This window comes from Panthera leo, chromosome B1 (genome assembly GCF_018350215.1).
Source record: "Panthera leo isolate Ple1 chromosome B1, P.leo_Ple1_pat1.1, whole genome shotgun sequence".
Classification (NCBI taxonomy): Eukaryota; Metazoa; Chordata; class Mammalia; order Carnivora; family Felidae; genus Panthera; species Panthera leo.
This window is the reverse complement of record NC_056682.1, coordinates 163598604-163619923: the sequence shown is the minus strand read 5'-3', so window position 1 is coordinate 163619923 and position 21320 is coordinate 163598604. Positions and strand designations below refer to the sequence as shown.

The 21320-nt window shown below is 39.7% G+C and overlaps 1 protein-coding gene across 1 annotated transcript in view; it reads left to right on the top strand.

Annotated features, from left to right (window-relative positions):
- CWH43 (cell wall biogenesis 43 C-terminal homolog) overlaps window positions 1-19854 on the top strand; it is a 56356-nt gene extending 36502 nt beyond the window's left edge. The window contains exons 13-16 of the mRNA XM_042934031.1: window positions 4843-4987; window positions 9779-9840; window positions 16223-16378; window positions 19600-19854. Coding sequence (XP_042789965.1) covers window positions 4843-4987; window positions 9779-9840; window positions 16223-16378; window positions 19600-19678 — 442 coding nt within the window. The 3' untranslated portion in view covers window positions 19679-19854. The remainder of the gene's footprint in view (window positions 1-4842; window positions 4988-9778; window positions 9841-16222; window positions 16379-19599) is intronic.
- The last annotated feature ends 1466 nt before the right edge of the window (window positions 19855-21320 follow it).

Sequence of the window (21320 nt, the reverse complement as noted above, 5' to 3'; positions counted from 1 at the left end):
GTTGGAAGTACTGTTAGGATTTGAGGGTACTAAATGATACTCCGTTTTCCTCATGTTTTCAGAGTCCACTGATGGGTAGGTAGAGGAATTTGGCAGGGACATCAAAGTATCTCTTAATTCTGATAAATTTATGTGGATGGCATGGCTTAGTTGTGTCTATGTGCACCTGCTAATTCATCCGCCAACAATACATGAAACTGCCCCAAAGCAGCCGACCCACCAGCAGGTGCAATGTCTGCCTTGTCAAACTCTCCCCTTGGTAGAGAGAATATCCCAGAAATACCCTGTCTGCAAACTGGCAGGCTCCAAGGAGAAGAGAGAGGAAGGACTTGAGACAAGCATGCCCAGTTAATTCTGCCAAACTCAACTAGTTAGGAAAGTTTTCCCCAAGTGTAAAAGGTGGGAGATAGAGGCCAGACATGGTTTTCTAAGCAAGTCCTTCTATAAGGAGACATGAGGAATGGGGAATGAATTTTATCCCCAAAAGATAACATTTACAACCAGTGACTTAGTACTGAATAAATCATGAATGATGCTAACAATGTAATATAAAAGCAAAGATAAAAGTATATAATTCGTACTCTGCCATACTAAACATTCTGTAATAATAATTGAAAACGGTAACATAAAGTGCTATAATACAGGGCATATAGGTCCTATCCACGTTCATGACAAGAGGCCACAGAGCTTTGAAGTGACATACAGTACATTAGAACAACATGGTTGTACTATAAGTTTCACCTAAACAAAACTAATGTGTCTGCTACCTTTATTTTCCTGTTACCTCACTTTTTTCTCACAGCATCATGTGGCTCTGTGAAGGTATACTTGAATATTTTCTGAACGAAATCAGACTTAGCAATATAAACAAACCATCCAAATGTAATTATGTGAACCATTCACTCACCAGACTCTTGCTTGTCTTAGAAATAAAAAAGGTGTTCAGAGGACAGATGATATAGATGATGGTCCATGTCTCTTTAGAAAGCTATTTGAAGAAATGCCTCTGTTTCTCTCAATAATTTTCATGTAGCAAGCACAGGCATTCCAAAGTCATTCCACTGACCTTAAATTGCCCTGGGTTTAGCTTTTAAAAAATAGCACTTTTATGATTAAAGTTGCAAGGTCTTAACCTGAGAAACAGTTGAATAAAGTCCTTCCCATTTTTCCTTTGCTTTTCCCCCTTGCCCTCTTCAACCCCCTCCAACCTCCAACATGTAAAGAATAGACTTGAAAGAGAAGACTAAAGATAGCCCTCAGAATGTGTTTGGAAAAGAGGAGGAAAGGATTACCTTTTCTAACTTTCTGTTAACTACATATTTTTAAAAAAATTTTTTAAACTTCGAGAGCAAGCACTAGCAGGGGAGAGGGGCAGAGAGAGAGAGAGAGAGAGAGAGAGAGAGAAAGAGAATCCCATGCAGGTTCTGCACTGTCAGCACAGAGCCAAACTTGGGGTTTGAACCCACGAACTGTGAGATCATGACCTGAGCCAAAACCAAGAGTTAGATGTTTAACCGCTTAACCAACTGAGCCTTCCAGGCGCCCTCTATTAAGTGCATATTTAAAGCTCTCTAATCAAAACCACACTTTTCACATGTTCTCACTTATTCACTTGATTTAATAATACACACACACACACACACACACACACACACACACAATGACAATGACAGCAGTGACAAAGCTAGCTAACATTTACTGAGGACATGTAGCACCAGGCAGGGAGGCGGTGTGTTTGAGTGGTTAAAAGCATGAAATTCCAGAGCTTGGAATCAGACAATCTGGTTTGAGTACTAACTGAAGGTGTATCCTTCACCAGGTTATTTAATCACCTTGGGCATCAGTTTTCTCATTTGTAAATCAGGGGCAATAATCCATTATAGGGTTCTTGTGAGAATTAAATATTATCTCATGCAAACTACATGAATACAGCAAGTGCTCCATTAATACTGGCCATTGTTATTGAACCAAATCAGATAACCCTAAATGTAAGGTCTGTTGGGCAGCTAAAAAAAGAATTCATCAAACGCAGATCAAGCATCTGCCGTGTCCCAGGCACGGTGCTAGTTGCAGTCTTTCCCCTTAGAGCCACAGTTCTGTGTCACTCCTTAGAAGCCCTGTCCGTGAACCCTGTAGCCTTCCAACAGGTGACATGAAGATGTTCATACATTGAAGGATTTGTGAAGCCATCATTACATATTTTCATTTGCCTTTGTTTTCTACAATACTAGATACAAAATTCTTACTGTGAATAAATATTTAGAGATTTCGTTCGCTACTGATTGTGGCATATAAACACGAAGTCATATTAGGAATGAATTACGGAATGCTTATGCATGTTGTTAGCTGATTCAACAGGATTTTTAAAATTATTGACTACACAAATACCTCTTTACAACCAATAAATAGGAAATAGCAGCATGCCTTAGAAGCATTTAGGTATACACCATAACTAAAATCAATGTTATTTTATGTAATTAACTGAGCCACCAGTTCATCACCACTTTGTTTTCTGTAACATCATAAACGTGCAAAGAAGAAAGAGTGCAGAACCGGTAGTCTGTAGTTATACTTTTGGTCCTGCTGTAACATAGCCTCAGTGAGTTCCAGTCCTTTTATTTCTGAATTGGATGAAATTATTTTTTCCAGCCCACATTATAGGGTTTTGGGGCTGATCACATATTAACTGATAAGGAAATATAAAATGTGTTCTCTCTCTTGCTCTCTCCCTCTCTCTCCCCCATCTCCTTTCCTCTCCTTTCTTTATACTCATACATATACTATTTATTTTTATTATCATCACTGGATAAAATTTATCGACTGAGAAAATATGAAACCAAATTCATAGATTATTTTCCAATATATAGCTAATATATTTGTATGAAAACACTATCTATGGTACAGTGACCTTGGAATTCTCTAATGGTACAGTGACCTTGGAATTCTCTAGACCAGATTTGAATCCCAGTTGTGTGTATCAGAAGGAACAGAATTCACTGCAGACCTAAAAAAGGGACTATTTGCCAAGAGGCTGGAAGGATCAAAAGAAGAGATAAGAGATACTATAGTATTCAGGAAGAGGGGCCACAGGCAAAAAGAATGCAGCTAATGGGGAAGAAATACCACAACTTCTCTCTCCTTTTTATCTCCTACTCGTGCCTGTAGTTGACCAAACCTAACTGGAAATCAGCAGAAAAGGGAGCCCAGGACATGAAATCTGCCTGGGTTATCTTCTCAGGGCACAGAGAAGGACTGAGAACAGATCCAGACAGGGCAGTTGGAAAATAACCATAGGCGTGTTACTTAATCTCATTTAAAAATAGAGCTAATGATGAGCACTGGGTGTTGTATGGACACCAATTTGAAAATAAATTATATTTAATATATAAAAAAAAATAGAGCTAATGCCTGCCTCGCAGTTATTGTGAATATTCAGTATCAAAGATATTTAATAAATGGTCATTCTTTTCACTCTTTTATTTCTTAAGGCATCTTTGAATGGTACTCAGCTGTCTATACATTCTTATCTAAGCTTAGTTCTGCCTTCAGATCCTACCTTCCTACATCAATGATGTTTCTCCAATATTCTCAGTACTTGGTGATGTCTGTCTGCCTTTGTCACTGTTTTTTGTCTGTTTTTTTACTGAACAGTCATTTATTAGCTACTTTTCTCTATAAATGCCTGTGTTGGTTCTGCTGCCTATTTGCTCTTGGATCCATTCCTGGCTCGTGTCCCTCTTGGCTACACATCACAGGGAACCACATTTCCCAGAGTCTGTTGCCTTCTGGCTGCTGGGTAGGTTTAGCTAATGGAAGACATTAGTGCAAGGCTGGAGAGCAGGAGGAGGAGAGAAGAAGAGGTGTTTCTCATTGTCTCTCTCTGCTTTCTCTATTGTTTCTGGCTGCAGCTGAGTCTCTCCTGTGACTCTAACTCCTCCTTACATAGCCCCAGCAACCTCTGGGCTGCCTCCTCCATGGCTGGCTTGCAGACGCTGGGAATATCATCTCCTATTGTTGTACCTCTAGCCCAACAAGTGGTACTGGTTGCTAAACTCTGGTTGCCTCACTGATTCCTGTTTTGCTTCCTATCAGCTAGGTAACCAGTTTCCTATATTAAATTCACCCTGTTTGAAACACCTAGAGTGGTTTCAGGTTTCCTGGCTGGATCATGTCAAATATGATATCCCTATTTTTCCCCAAACAGACCAACTGTAAAACCCTCAAAAGCATGATGTACCTACCTAATTATCTCAGTTACACATCAGCGGTGCTTAGACTAATAGAAGCCTCATGTTTAGCCAGGATTTGACCAGGAGAAACTCGGGAGGCTTTTAGTAAGTGTTCAGTCGATGGAGCTGAGTAGGTTACATAAGCCTGGTGTGCTCTGTGAGTGTTAGAATTCTCTCTCTTACCAGTACCTCTTGCTCTTTTTAAATTCTATTTTATTATTATTATTATTATTATTATTGTTATTACCTCCTAGTCTTTAGCTGTAATACTGGTGATCAGGTCTCAGATTACTGACATAACGTCTTCTGATGAAAAGTTGAGCAAATGCTAGTTTAGAATAGGTATTTAAATCAACTTGACTCCAACTAGTTTGTGGGGAGAGATGATGTTCTTAGTCCAAAGTCTGTCAGCCTACCCAGCTGAAGCACTGGGTCTCTGTCTTGTTCACTGGCATAACATTCAGTCATTTGTCCCAAGTAGGAATCACTCGGGTTGTGTACTGTTTGAAGATCCTCTTTGGGAACTTAGATACCTAGTGCTTTTAAAAAATGGTCTTGCAAGTACAATGACGAAGTACATTTTTTTAAGAAGTACATTTTTTTTGCATTTTAGAGATGACCTTGACAGGAAACTTCAGGCTATTGCTGTTTCAAAACTACTGAAAAGCAGCTCTAATCAAGTGATATTTCTGGGATATATCACTTCAGCACCTGGTTCCAGGGATTATACACAGCTCATTGAACACGGCAATGTGAAGGTAACATAATCTTAATAGGATTTCTGATTTCCTAACTAAAATGTTTCTTCTTCACGTTAAAAAAAAACCCCAGTGCAACAATTTAATATGTGTTCTGATTATATACTGCTGCGTAGAAAACCAAGAAACATAGGGGCTTTAAACGGCAGCAGTCCTCGGTTGCTCACAGATCTGCAGTTTGGACAGGGCTGGGAGGGCATAGCCTATCTGTGCTTCATACAGAGATGTGGCTCAACTGAGGACTGGAGGATCCACTTTGCAGATGACTCACAGGGGGCAAGTTGCTGTTGGCTGTTGACCAGGAGCCCAGTTCAGGCTTTGGGTGCGGGGTCCTGGGTTCTCTCCATGGGCTAACTTGGGCTTCCTCCCTGCAGATGGCTGGGTTCTCAGAGTGTGTTTCAAAGAGAACCAGGAAGAAGTTGTATTGCCTTGTATGACCTAGCCTTGAGTTACATAGTGTGACCTCTGCCATCATCAGAAGCCTGCTCACATTCAAGGAGGAGAAACAGAAATCCCATCATCTCCATGGGAGGAGAATCAAAGTCACATTATAAGAATACCATATGGAAAGTGGGTTATCGTAGCCATGTTTAGGAACTATAATCTGACACATTATGCAAGTTAATTATGATGTTGAATGTAAAAGATAGAATGAAATATATAGAGAGGCTGGCTGATCAGCCATATAGGGCCTCACTAACTGAATTTAGTCCTTACCTGTTTGGGTCCAAAACCTGAATTTGTCAGTGTACCCAGATATAATCATGCTCTGGGGAACTGACACACAAATCAAATCCTTGAGACATACATACACTAGAATGCTAATAAATGCAGTGACTTATAATGAGAAATATAATTGGTATATTCCATTAAGTCCTGTGTAGATTTCTTGGTCCTTTACCTTTTGTTTTCAATTTCATCTTCTTGAGATATTTGCAGAGAAAAAAGCTTACCTATTTTACCAAGTGCTTGGAAAGACATGAGAAAGAGCATAGTATGAATAGGGTTTCTACTGTGGCTTAAGTAGCAGAGAACTGTATTTCTTTTTTTTAATTTTTATTTTTCTAAACATGTTTAAAAATTTTTTTTGATTTTTATTTTTGAGAGAGAGAGAATGAGAGAGAGAGAATGAGAGAGAGAGATAAAAACGTGCACAAGCAGGGGAGGAGCAGAGAGAGAGGGAGACCCAGAATCCGAAGCAGGCTCCAGGCTCCCTGCTGTCAGCATAGAGACTGATGTAGGGCTCAAACTCACGAACTGTGAGATCATGACCTGAGCCGAAGTCAGATGCTTAACCAACTGAGCCACTAGGGCCCCCCTTATTTATTTATTTTTTTTAATATTTAAATTTATTTTTGAGAGAAAGAGACAAAGCCTGAGCAAGGGAGGGACAGAGAGAGAGGGAGACGCAGAATCTGAAGCAGGCTCCAGGCTCTGAGCTGTCAGCACAGAGCCTGATGTGAGGCTTGTACTCAACAACCGCGAGATCATGACCTGAGCTAAAGTCGGATGCTTAACTGACTGAGCCACCCAGGTGCCCCTTAAATTTTTTTAAAATATTTTTTACTACTGTATTTCTTTATGTAAAATTCTGGGCAGGTGATCCAGTCCTGGTGCACTCCATGGTTTCAGGAATGTGTTCCTTCTATCCTGTGGCATCACTTTACAAGGTTTCTATTCCCAAATTTGCCTCATGGTCCACGATGGCAGCATCCATGTTCTAGCTAGCAAGATAGAGGAAGGGATTAAGAAGGGGCTAAGAGTGCAAATTCCAGGAAACTGACTTCCAACACCGGACTTACATTTCATTGACTGGATGTATAAGAAGTCAGGAGGTACACTCTTAAATCTTGATGATACACCCAGCAGCTAAAAATACTACAAGCTGGGGAAAAATACAGTGAGATATCGGGGAGATGAGTGAATCTCTGTGATAATGGATAAAGCAGGAAGTAGAGTCAAGATGGACCCCTGATTTTGACTTTGGTCAGAGGGTTTATGATGGTGACATTATTAAAGAGAATACTGAAGGAAGAAGAGCTTTGCAAAGATGATAATAAATTTAGCTCTCGGCTAACTCAAGACATCTGTGGGATATTCATGGAGATGTCCAACAGGCAGCTGGATATATGGATTTGGAATTGAGGAGAACAGTCAGGACTAGAAAATAGATTAAGGAACTGCCACCATCTAGGTAATCGTGGAAGCCTTGGAAGTGGATGATACGGCTACTAAGTTAGAGAAGTGTAAAAGGAAGGCCAAAGAGAACCTCTGATAAAGTTGCATTTAATGTGGCTATCAGGGTGCTTGGGTGGCTCAGTCGGTTAGGTGTCTGACTTCAGCTCAGGTCATGATCTTGCAGTCCCTGAGTTCGAGCCCCTTGTTGGGCTCTGTGCTGATAGCTCAGAACCTGGAGCCTGCTTCCGATTCTGTGTCTCCCTCTCTCTCTGCCCTTCCCCTGCTTGCATTCTGTCTCTCTCTCTCTCTCTTTCTCTAAAATAAATAAACACTGATGTAGCTATCATGGGGATGATGGTGAGAGAAGAGAAGGGAGATTATCAAAGATGTATTTATTCTGGGGAGCGCGCAAGTGGGGGAAGGGCAGAGAGAGGGGGACAGAGGATCTGAAGAGGGCTCTGCACTGACAAGCTCACAGCAGCAAGCCCGATGTGGGGCTTGAACTCACAAACTGCAAGATCATGACCCCAGCTCAACCGACTGAGCCACCCGGGTGCCCCAGGGAGATTATTTCAGAAGAGAAATTAAAGAGAGGTCAGAAGAATAAAAGGAAATCCTGATACGTGTGGAGTCAGAGGCCGTATCGGTTACTTAACACTGTGTAACAAACCACTTCAAACCTTCGTGGCTTAAAACAACAGTAGTTTAAGACTCCTTTGATTCTGTGGGTTTTCTGTTCTTGCCTGGGTTCACTCGTGTAGTCAGCTGGTGGCTGTGGCCAGGGTTCGAAGATGGTCCCATCCACATGCCTGGGGCTTTGGTGTTGGTCGATGGCTGGGCCTCTCTCTCCATGTGGTCTCACTAGCCCAACAGGTGCCGCATTTACCAGCTGTGTGACCTGGGGGCAAGCTATTTAAAATTTCCAGGCCTCAGTGGCCACATCTGTAAAGTGGTGAGAGTAATATCTGTTGTATCACAGGGTGGATATGAGGATGAAATATAAGATAATGTCTGCAGGGCCCTCAACCTTGTATGTAGGGAGCACTCAGGAAGTGGGAGCTCTGTATATGTATATGTACTATGTGCATCTGGCTGTACGCATGAAATCAGATAAGATAAATGTGTGAGTACATAGTCTATAAAGTATAAAAGAATGTTAGATGACCATATTAGGCAAGTCTAAGAAACAATTGCATCCTAATAAGAGAAGGAATTTGTATAGTGTGTGTGTGTGTGTGTGTGTGTGTGTGTGTGTGTGTGTGTGTAAGGGATATGGATGGTGTTAAGGAAGAGGCATTTTATTTGATTTTTATTTAATCCTCTGTTGGTTACCACTATCATGGTCAAAAGCTGTGTCAAGACTGGCAGTGAATTCTCATATAGCTTTTTCTATTAGGAAGTTTATTAATGCGGAGAGGAGTTTTAATCATAAATGCTTGGATGAACAGATTTTTCTCTTTAAGAAATGAGTATTTGAATTCTGCAGTCTTAAAGTTTGACAGCATCTTTTTAAAAATCTAATAAAAAACATGACAGTTAAACATATTCATAGTTTATGGTTCCCAGTATATACAGCTGAATGACTAAATTTTTATTTCTTTCCAAGGCAAACCAAACAGTACTCTTTCAATTTTATTTGCTTTTTTCATCATTAACATTTTAAAGTTTAACTTTTAAAATGTGGTATAATTTTTTCCATGTATGCAAAGGCATGTAAATGGGTTGAGTGTGGCATATAAATAATAGTAAAGATTAACAAGCATCTGTGTGTTCACCACTAAGCTTATGAAAAAAATTAAGAAATAGGTAATAAATGTGTTTTCTTTTAGTGATTTAAAAACATATTTTAAGTTAAATTTTAATAGTAAAATTGAGAAATGATCAAAAGTGACGTATATTTTTTATTGATAGGGTTTTTAAAAAGAAGGAGATGGAAATTTGTTCAGTATAAAAGCTCCATATTTAGTTTCCCACCACATTACAGAAAAAGAATATGTTTATATTCTGCTTCTCTGATGAAAAATAACACCGGTCTTAAGCTTTCAACATCTAAAAGACTCATGGTTACTCCCCAAATGTGTTTATTTCCAATGATTCAATTTAACAAACACAGATTGAGCTCCTGCCGAATGCCAGGCTTCGTGCTAAGTACCAGGGAGGCAACGTGATGAAGGGTCCCTCCGCTCAGGAAGGGGAGGGTGGAGACCTAGAAACAAATAACTGTCCAGAATGGTGTAGCTGGTGTGTATAAAGTACTGCAGGGCATGAACAATGAGGATGCGGTAAACTCTGCTTGGGATGAAGGATGTGGAAAGCCACAGGAAGCCAGTGCCTGCATTGCTGATTCACCTGCCTAACCCTCTCTGTAGACCACCTTCACCTTTGTACCCCCAGCACCCAGTAGAGGGCCTAGATGGGCACCCAGTAGGTGCTCCAGAAATGTCTGTAGGGTGAATAAGTAATTTGGACCTTGACAGATCATTAGGAGTGAGGCAGAGAAAACAGCATGCACAAAAGCATATTTATTACTGTCCTTCACACATTTCCTTGGCAATTCAGAATAGAGCACTGTTTTTTATGCTTTAAACATTCTCTTCTCTGTTCTTTATGTAGGATATTGACAGCACGGATCGAGACAGATGGTGTGAATATATTATGTATCGAGGGCTGATCAGGTGAGCATAGGTTTTTGACTGTTGTTGTTTTATTATCTATTATGACTGCGAAGAGCTTGTGTCTATCCTGGAAGTAAAAAACTTTACAGACGTCATTTTGTGACTTTTTATAAACATTGATTTGGCTAGTTACACAGTTTAACCATTTTTTCAAGGCATGGTCTAATGATATAAGAAAGAATAAATGACAGAGTAAATTAAGCTTGATTGTATAAAAAGGATACTGTGTAAGTTATTAAGCATGAGAAACACATATTAACACATGTTAGGAATGCTCCCAGTTTTGACTGTATGCATGGTGGGAACATCATGGACCATGGAATAAGTTGAATTCCAGCTTTGCCAAGTTCTAATCATGTAATTTGGGATAGGTTAACTCACTTGTTGGAATCACTACTATATTGTGGTGAGATCTCTAGGTAAGTTATATTTTTTAAAAAATCACCCCAGGGGCGCCTGGGTGGCGCAGTCGGTTAAGCATCCGACTTCAGCCAGGTCACGATCTCGCGGTCCGTGAGTTCGAGCCCCGCGTCAGGCTCTGGGCTGATGGCTCGGAGCCTGGAGCCTGTTTCCGATTCTGTGTCTCCCTCTCTCTCTGCCCCTCCCCCGTTCATGCTCTGTCTCTCTCTGTCCCAAAAATAAATAAAAAACGTTGAAAAAAAAAATAAAAAAAATAAAAAATCACCCCATATCAAAAAGTGAATACTATCCACATATGCATATATTAGGGTATGTATATTCCAAAATAATACACCTGAAGGATCTTAAAATTCAAATATGTAACTTTGTAAATCTGTTTTGAAGGTAGTATTTCCTTTAAAGAAGCTGAAGCAGTTTTAATACCAAAAAAGGGACTAGTCATTTATTCTTGGATTCACTCATTTATTCAACAAGTATTTATTAAATGCCTGTTACGTGCCAGGCATTGTTCTAAGCAATGAGGCTGTCACGGGAACCAAACAGAACCCTTGACTACCATACAGCTTACATTCCAGTGGAAGGAGACAGAAGGTAAGCACCTAAGAAAGAGAAGGGCAGGTGGTGGTAAATGTGACGAAAAGATGAGTGAGGCCAGGTAAGAAGGATGGGGATGGAGCGTGCAGGCTGAGGGGTGGCTGTGGTGTGATCTTTAGGGCGGGCAGCAGCCTGGAAGACATGAGGAAGGTCACCTGCGTATATCCTGTGACGAGCACTGCCAGCAAAGGGAAGAGCAGGTACAAAAGTTTGAGTGGCGCATGCCTGGTGTTGGTTGCTAACAGTGAGGAGGCCAGCGTGGCTAGAATAGAGAGAGATGGGAGGTGACATGAGAGAGGTAAGTGGGGACAGATCCTGTGGACAGCGGATCGATTCACAGGTCCCTCCACTTACAGGGTTCTTCAGTGGAGGGAACATGCTGGAGACAGTCCCCGAAGCTCACAGCTCTCTCCTGCTAGTACACAATCTGTTTGGAGATATTTGGCCCGAGGTCCCTAACTACCCTCCTTGGGAAAGTGATGGGAACTCTGGTGTGGGCTTCTATGAATGGGCCTTCCTGGGCCTTCGACCCTCCTCCGCACAGAGCCCTTCATCACCCAGAGGTGTCCTGGCATTGGCTACCTGGTGAAGTTAGGGGTGATGTTGAACTGATCACCCCTAAGTAACTTTCTAAGATCTGTGGTCCACATTTATGAAAGAAAACAGTTGCCTTCTAGGGATGACACAGAATCACAGGGTCAGCTTCTCTCCCGTTGGAGACATGGCTTGTTCAGTTATGAGTCATAGTCTGGTGAAAGCAAACCATTATGTCCAACTGTTCTTTACCTTATTTGTCACTCAACAAGTATTGGTGGAACATAATGTATGCGGAACACCAGGGGTATAAGTAGTAAATAAGACAGAGAAAGATCTGTACCCTGGCAGGAGAAAGAAACACAATAATTCCATGATGTTGTATTTTAGGAAGTGATGAGTGTGGTGGGGAAACATTGAGCAGGGTAAAGAGCATCCAGAGTATGGAGGTGGGGTGCCATTATAAGTAGGGGGTTGGGTAGGTCTTACGGAGAAGGTGACATTGGAGCTAAGATTTAAAGCAGTGGACCATGTGGCTATCTGAGAGAAGACCCTTCCAGGGACTAGCTAGGGTAAAAAAAGCCCAAAGACAGAGTGCCAGATGTATCTGAAGAAAAGTGAGGCTAGTGGGGCTGGAGTGTGTGTAGCTAAATGGAGGTGGGAGAAGAGGTAAGGGGAGTATATGGGCAGGGAGGAAGGCAGCAGGTCACAAGTTCTGTGGACTCTAATTGAGAACTTTGGCCATGACTTAATGGTGACCTTTATTAGGTCCTGAACAATTCTACGGGTTCATATGCTTACTGGGGTGAGACAAGGAGATGCTTGAGATGTCAGGATCATTCTGGTTACACTAATAACTCAGAAACTCCAAGAGGCCCAGAACATACCCACATGGCTGCAGGACAGACAGGTCGACTATTATTTTGGGGTTTCCAAAGGGTTAAGGTGGGGGAGGGAGATGCTAAAGTATTAGTTTTGTAACATGTATATCAGATTGAAAACATTGTTTCTGTTTACATTCATATCAAAGTGGTTGTTTTCATGGGAATTTCTAGAAAACAGTTTATGATATAGACCGAAATAGGTATAAATTGAAGTTGTAATATTGTTAGTTGCCAAGGAAAAGTGCTGTTTATAATACCAGTGCCCATAATAGCTAATCATTTGGCTATGTATACTTGTGGCCCAAGACCTTTATCACCTTTCCTTGGAAGAGTTGGGGAGCAGATTTTTATATATAAATATTTACACATATATGCTAAATATAGCTGGGTGGCTTAAACAACAGAAATGTATTTTCTCACTGTTCTGGAGACAGAGAGAGTGGGCACACGTGCTGTGTGGTGTCTCTTCTTAAAAGAATGAGAGTCCTATTGGATCGGGGTCCCACCCCTGTGACCTCATTTAACTTAACTACTTCCTTTGAAACCCCATCTCCAAATAGGGCTATATTGGGGATTACAGTTTGACATATGAATTCAGGGGATGATACAAACATTTAGTCTACAACAGATGGAAATGTAACAGAACTAAAACCAAAAAAATCCTAAAATGTATATGAAACCACAAAAGACCCTAAATAGCCAAAGCAGTTTTGAAAAAGAAACACAAAGCTGGAGGCGTCACAGTCCCAGACTTCAAGTTATATTACAAAGCTGTAGTGATCAAAACAGTATGGTCCTGGCACAAAAATAGACACACAGATCAATGGAACACAATAGGAAATCCAGAAACGAACCCGCAACTCTATATGGTCAATTGATCTTCAACAAAACAGGAAAGAATATCCATTGGGAAACAGCCTCTTCAATGAATGGTGTTGAGAAAACTGGACAGTGACATGCACAAGAATGAAACTGGGCCACTTTCTTATACCATACACAAAAATAAATTCAAAATGGATGAAAGACCTAAATATGAAACCTGAAACAATAAAAATCCTAGAAGAGAGCACAGGCAGGAATTTATCTGACTTTGGCCATAGCAACATTTTTCTAGATTTGTGTCCTGAGGCAAGGGAAATAAAAGCAAAATAAAAAGCTTCTGCACAGCAAAGGAAACAATCAACAAAACTAAAAGCAACCTGCTGAATGGGAGAAGATATAGAACACACTTGCAAACGACTTACCTGATAAAGGGTTAGTATCCAAAACATTATATAAAGAACTTACAAAACTCAATACCCCAAAGACAAATAATCCAACTAAAAATGGGCAGAAGAAATGAACAGACATTTCTCCAAAGAAGACATCCAGATGGCCAACAGACACATGAAAAGACACTCAGTATCACTCATGAACAAGGAAATGCAAATCAAAACTACAGTGATCACCTCACACCTGTCAGAATGGCTAAAAGAAAAAACACAAGAAATAACAAGTGTTGGCAAGAATATAGACAAAAAGGAAGCCTTTTGCACTGTTGGTGGGAATGCAGACTGGTTTCCAGCCACTCTGAAAACAGTACGGAGACTCCTCAAAAAGTTAAAAGTGTAAGTACCCTACAATCCAGTAATCATATTTACCTAAAAAATACAAAACTCTAATTCAAAGGGATACATGCATCCCTATATTTACGGCAGCATTATTTATAATAGCCAAATTATGAAAGCAGCCCAAGTGTCCATTGATAGATGAATGGATAAAGAAGTGGTGTATATACACAACAGAATAATATTCGTCCATAAAAAGAATGAAATTTGCCATTTGCAATGATGTGGATGGAGCTAGAAGGCCGAGAAAGACAAATACCATATGATTTCACTCATATGTGGAATTTAAGAAACAAATAAAAAACAAGCAAAGGAAAAAAGAAAGGCAGTCCAAGAAACAGACTCTTAATTATGGAGAACAAACTGATGGTCACCAGAAGGGAAGTGGCTGGGGGGTGGGGGGGATGGGCTAGACAGGTGATGGCGATTAAGGAGGGCACTTGTCATGATGAGCCTTGGCTGATGTATGTAAGTGTTGAACCCCTAGATCGTACACCTGAAACTAATATTACACTGTATGTTAACCATCCTGGAATTTAAACTTTTAAAATACCCAAATTAATGAAGTTAGGGATTACTGTTTTTCAGTTTCTGTCCATAAGACCAATTCTGTAAACGTTATCTCAATCATCTGCACTCAGTCAAGCACTTAATAAAAACCTATGGACAATGAGAAATCCCTTGTTTTAGTAGATGATTTGGATTGTCAGGTTCCTTATCTTCAAGGACTTTTAGAAGGACCTTGAAGGCAGTGTCCATGAAAGGAGTTAGAACGTTGATCTTAGATATTTGAGCAATAAAAAACCCTAGATTCACTGGACAGAATGACCTAGAATTACAGGGTACCACACGGATTTGGGACCTGAGCTTAGTAAACACGTCAGCCTGTCAGACAGCTTCCACCCCATTCCGATGCTGCCGTGGCTCTCCTTTTACCCTTCGTGGTGCGCAGACCTGCTGCCTCTACTTGTCTCAGCTCTGGGTTCCTGTCTCTATTTTGTATGTAGGTACGGGTTTTGTTTTAAATGTTTCTCCTATTACTAGTCTGGCTCAAGCCCCCACCAGCATTCACCTAAATTATTGCAGTGGCCTCCTACCTGGTCTCCCTTCTTCCCCCCTTTCCCTGGAGTCTATCCTCTACACAGTAGCCACTGCATTTCTGCACAGAATGCCTTGGATTGCCATCTCACTGTCGGAAAAATATCTGAAGTCTTTACAGTGGTCTTCAAGGAAAGTTATATCGTCTACTATCCCCAGCACCCGTGCAAACTCACCCCCAAGGTGTTTGCCCGTAGGCACTCCACTCTGGTCATTGTGGAACTGGCCCTCAAAAAAGCCAGGCACATTCTCCTTCGGGATGTTTGCATTTGCTATGCCTTTTCCCTAGCGCGCCCATCCTCCAGTATCCGTACGGGGTTGCTCCTTTACTTCATTCAAACTTTTGCTCAAATGGCACTCGGTCAGAGCAGTATGCTGTGAGCATTTACTCTAAGATAGCAGCCTCTGCCACTGAGCAGTCCCTGTCCTCTTTACTCTGCTTAGTCCCCTAGGGGACTTCGGCCTTTTCACCACCTGATAAGAGTGTACACGTACATATTTAATCTGTCCTCCTCAGCTGGAACGAAAGCTCTATGAAGGCAAGGGCCTTGTTTTGTTCACTGTTTATCCCCAGTACCTGGAACAATGCCTGTATGTAGTAGGGACTCGATACATCTTTGTTCCTCGAATAAGTGAATAACTGAAGCTGATAGGTATTTTTTAGAGAGACCAGATATAAATAAAATAAAATAAAATAAAAATGAATTCTTGGTTGCTTATGGTTCCCTCGTTTTTCCATCTGGGCTTCTCTTTAACTATTTGGATAATACCTATAAAATGCTTTGATTTCCTGAAGAACTGACAGCTCTAAGCAAAAACAGGATGTGCAGTTTTTTTCAGACATTCAAAATCTTTTCTATTAGACTTGTAAATGTGGATGAAAATATGCATGTGATATTTGAATTTTAAAGGTAAGAAAGAATTTAGGCATATGCTGCTGTCATTGTGGAGAACTCCTTTTCTCGATGCAAAATATAATCGTGTGATAGGCAATTTGTAGAGACAGAATATTCATTAGTGTATGTTTAGTTAATTAAGCCTGGGTGCATGTTCCTTATTCATTTATATAGTAAAAGCAATGTTTTGATAAATATTTGGAGTAATAAATCAAGCTAATTGTAGTGATGTACAGAGTAGAGTTATAAATGGGAAACTGGCTTAATAATGCAGGTGTTATCTATTAGATCTCATCAGATTTCTATTTGGTGATAAAACCTTTACAAACCATTTCTATTTCTGCCACAGATTGGGCTATGCAAGAATCTCCCGTGCTGAACTGAGTGACTCTGAAATTCAAATGGCCAAATTTAGGATCCCTGATGACCCCATTAATTATAGAGACAACCAGAAAGTAGTCACAGACCAGAGGGCAGTTCCTAAGGAAATTCATTTCAATCCTAGGTGAGTGAATTCTTTCATGTTGTTGACTACAGTTGAGGCACCACATCCCCTTTACAGACCTAAATACTATCTCACAATGAGGCCCAAATTATGTATGGTTCTAGAGGTTCATTCAGGTAAGGGATCTCATGGTAAAAAAGATACTATCCCACTTGGGTTGAAGTTATGGTCCCTGCTTTCTGGGATAGAGAAACATGTTATGGTCTCAGGCTCAGGTGAAAAAGATCACATTGGCATCCTCTTCATCACCATCACCATCAACACCATCACAAGAGTGAATCTGTGAGTGTTCTGTGTCCCAGGCCCTGTTCTAGATGCTTTGGGTATTACCTCAACTAATAGTCATTGGGTTGGTATTCTTGTTGTCCTCATTTTATAGGTAAGTTCAGGCTGAGGAACATGAAGTAACTTCATTAGGGTACATAGCTAGTGAGTGACAGAGTTAACAACTGGGAAGGAAGCCCGTTAGCATCGTTAGGTTGCTGAGATTCTCAGCTCTGGCTGCATGTGCCACTCACGTGGAGAGCCCCACCCAGACGGACTCAGCAGGACCTCTTGGTGGTGTCGGCTTTGAGTTTTACAAAATCGTTCCCAGTTATTCAGACGTACAATTAAGACTGAGCCTGCGGAGAGTGGATAATTCATTTTCACCACAGAGATTCTAGCATGCGAAATATATTGGATTTTGTTTAGTTCTGAATAGAGGTTATCTGAGAAATCTATTTGCAGCAGACTATGTGCTTTGGAGTATGTGCTCTTTTTTCTTCCTATGACTGGATAATGAGAAGAAATGTTTGCATAAAACCAAAGCCAGAACATATCTATATATGTTATTATTATTTGATATATATACTACTTTTACCAGCTAGTCATTATGGAAACTTCTCAGACTTCATTTTATTTGCCTGGGGGGGGGGTGTGGTGTTGGTGATGGAATTTATCCATTTTCTTTTTCTTCCTTGTCTCTCCTTACAACAAGAAAAAACGGTACCGAAGTATAGGGAACACATGTAAGAAGAGCTACAGTCAAGTCTTTTTTATTTTTTATTTTTTTTAAGAGAGAGAGTGAGGGGCAAGGATAGAGGGAGAGAGAGAGAGAATCCCAAGCAGGCTCCACGCCCAGTGCAAAGCCCAACGTGGGGCTCCATCTCACGACCGTGAGATCATGACCCGAGCGGAAATCAAAAGTTGTATTCTCAACTGACTGAGCCACCTGGGCACTCCATATAACCAAGTCTTGATTGCTTGCATTACTGTTTGATCTCATCCCTAGTGTGTGAAATGTGCTCGTGAACAGCATGGGCTCTGGGGTCAAGCTACCCGGTTCCAATCCTCACTTTTGTCAGAAACAGCTGGGTAACTGCAGGCAAGTTGGCTAATCCCTCTAAGCCTCAAGTTTCTCACCTGCAAAATGGGAAAAATCGTAGCACCTACCTCCTAAGGTTATTTGAGGTCTGACCGACACCTAGAGCTCTTAGAATAGTGCATGGTGATACATGTGGGTTTTTTCCTGTTCATACATTTGTGCTGACCGTGTGCTCTTGGCATATTTCGATAAAATTGTTTAGAAAAAAAAATAGTGCATGGTGAGTGCTTATTAGGCAGTAGATACAATAGCAACAGTAATATTTATAGTAGTCGCAGTAGAAGTGAAATAGAAAGTTTTCTTCCTTTTGTCAACTGAGGTGGCTTCTTATATGGAAGCTAGAAAATCTAGGAAGGAAAAAGGTCTCCCTGTTTCCTTATTCTCATATACCAGGAGTGTGGAGAAGTCCAAATAAAATATTTTTAGCTAATCACAACTGCAGACTGATCCAAACCACCTGTGAAGGGAGCTAGATCTGTTTTCGCACTCAGTTTAATTATGAAAATAACAGAAGCATAAGTAGAAAGCGTGTCTTAATTTAAAAATTCCATACATACATACATATATATATATATATATATATATATATATATGAAGATGTATTAAATAAAGTCAACGAATACTGAGTTCACCAAAAATCCCATTCTTTAAGTCAACAAGTACTCACTGCCAGGCCTGAGGCCAGGCCTGGTGCTAGATACTGAGGACAAAATGGTGAATAAGACCAAATTTTTGTCCTATGGAGCTTATGTTCTACTGGGGAGACAAGCAATTCAGAGGTTATCACTGGTAATAGTTTTGGTACATCTCTGCTTTTTATGTGCATATATATCTATATATCACACAATTATCCCAACTTTATAAATGTATGAATCATATATGTATATGTGCATATGTCTGTATAGTCATTTTATGTATTAACCTGATTTTTTTCATCCAAACACTATATGATGAGCTTCCTTCCATAACAGTATATTCTTCTGAAAATATTTGTAAATGCTTCCATAATATTCCATTATATGGATGTAACAAATATAGCTAACCAAATGAGTTGTTTTTGCTCATTTATTCTTTTCATTATTATAAGAAGTCTTCTGGGGACTTCTAATTATAACTTTGGGCGCATCCTTGATTACTTCCTTAGGACTCAGTTCTAGTCATCGCAGATCAGAGGTGCTATTTTAATATTCCTTATTATTGTTTTGAGATGACAAATTAAACAGACCTCCTATCTCCTGTATTATGAAGGTTATTTGGATGCTGTGATTGCTGATGAAGAAAAGGAAGTCAGTGGCTTCATTTGCTCATGTCTTAGGTTTCTTTCTAGTGCCTTTTATATTTCATCATACCAACAAGAGCTATAGAATTAATTATTCATCAGTAAAGTAAGCTGTTCTTCTGTAGCATCTGTAGAAGACTAAGAAGTTGAAATTGCAAGTAGATTGCACGTGCATTAATGTAACACGAATAACATTTCGGGTTTCATGATCCCCTCATCCATAAAATGGATATTTTGCAAACTGAACACTAGAGAGAAAATCCAGACTTATTTTCCGCCAATGTTATCAGCTAATAATTCTTAAACGGTTGTGCTTTTGGAATGATTCATATACATGGAAAGAGGACTTCAAAGGTTAAAATTTTAGTCTGCCTTTCCCATATGCATGAATCCTTTTTTATGTCTTCATTTACTGATTTGTAAATTGATCACATCTCTCTTGGTTTTATGATAGGTAAGTAAAACCAAAGTAGATTATGGTTAAAATTTTATATAAGAATGTACCTTCATGAATGGTTTTTACATGTCAGTTACATGTCTTTTTGTTTGTTTGTTTTGTTTGTTTTTGTTTTTTAGATTTGGATCCTATAAAGAAGGACACCATTATGAGAACAATCACCATTTTCATATGAGTACTCCCAAATACTTTTTATGACCTATTTAAAACAGGATTCACTGACTGAGCAAGTCTGTGGAAAACAAAAGTATATAAGAAGAGAGATGCATGAAAATGGGAAACTACACACAAAGAACCTCAGTTTTGAAAAAATATGGTATTTATTCAGTGGGAAATTCTATCAATTTATTTAAATAGCTTACTAAATAAAAGCATTTCTCCAAATTGCTTTTCTTAAATTTCTGATAAAATGTAGAATGTGGGGTAATATAAGAAAGTTTTACTACTAGAGACAAACAAATAAAAAATGCCTTACCTTTTTAATGCTTAAAATAGAAAAATTGATTTACTGATGAGCTAGAAGGACTACTTACAAACATTAAATCCAGACTTATTTTCCTCCTGGGACAAAGCAAGGAAAAAAATGTTTAACGATTAAGTCTAATTGTTAGAAGAATAATGTGTCCATATAACTGTTGTTGACTCATCAGGAGAAGCATGCCCATCACCATTCTTCCTGGAGCTATGATAGAATCATCTGTCTTTTCTCTCATGGCTATACATGACATACTGTGGTGTTATCTCCAGTCAGGCCCTGGCTGTCAAGGAGCACACCTCAGTGCACAGGTCCCACAGAATACATTTTCTTCCCTAGAACCAAGCAGGTAGGTGATGGAGAGAATTCAGCCCAACAGCACCATCTCTGTGGGGAATAGTAATTTAAATGTTCATGGGGGCACATTTCATCTTAGAACTGGAAAGGGCCCTAAATCTTGGTTTATCTTTTGGGATAGAGATCAAAAAATATGAGAGAGAAATTCAGAGGTTTTATGTCACAATCTAAGGGGCTTCCTTACATCTATTTAGTAAACATGTACTGAGCACACTGCCATATTCAAAATATTACGTCCCTCGGGTTTTAAAATATATCTACATGATACTTTCAGGGATCACGTCAGTAGTTCATTACTAGAGCAGTTTTTCTGAATGTGTAGAATACCCAAGAATTTTTTTTTTTTAAGGATGCATTTGAACTTAAATGACCATCAACTTAATTTAGACTGCTATATACTTAGGATGCTATATATGAACCTCATGGTAACACAAACCCAAAACCAATGACATAGACACAAAAAATAAAGAGAAAGAAAACCAAACATAACACTACAGAAACTCATCAATCACAAAGAAGGGGAGCAAAAGAGGAGGAAAGGAATAGAGAAGAACTACAAAAACAGTCAGAAAACAATAATATGGCAGTAAGTTCACACCTGTCTGCTAGAACTTCACATACAAGTGGCCTAAATGCTCCATGCTCCGATCAAAAGACATAGGGTGGCAAAATATATTTTAAAAAACCCAACTCATCTGTATGCTTCCTCCAAGACACTCACTTCAGATGTAAAGACACATACCAACTGAAAGTAAAGGGATGTAAACACATTTACCATGAAAATGAAAGCAGAAAAAAATATATAATATCAAACAAAATAGACAAAATCAGAGAAAACAAAGACTGTAGCAAGAGACAAGAAGGGCATTACATAATTATAAAGTGATCAATCCAACAACAGAGAATAACAGTTACAAAAATATATGCACCCAACATTGGAGCACCTAAATACATAAAGCAAATATTAACAGACATAAAGAGAGAACTTGATGGTAATACGAAAATGGT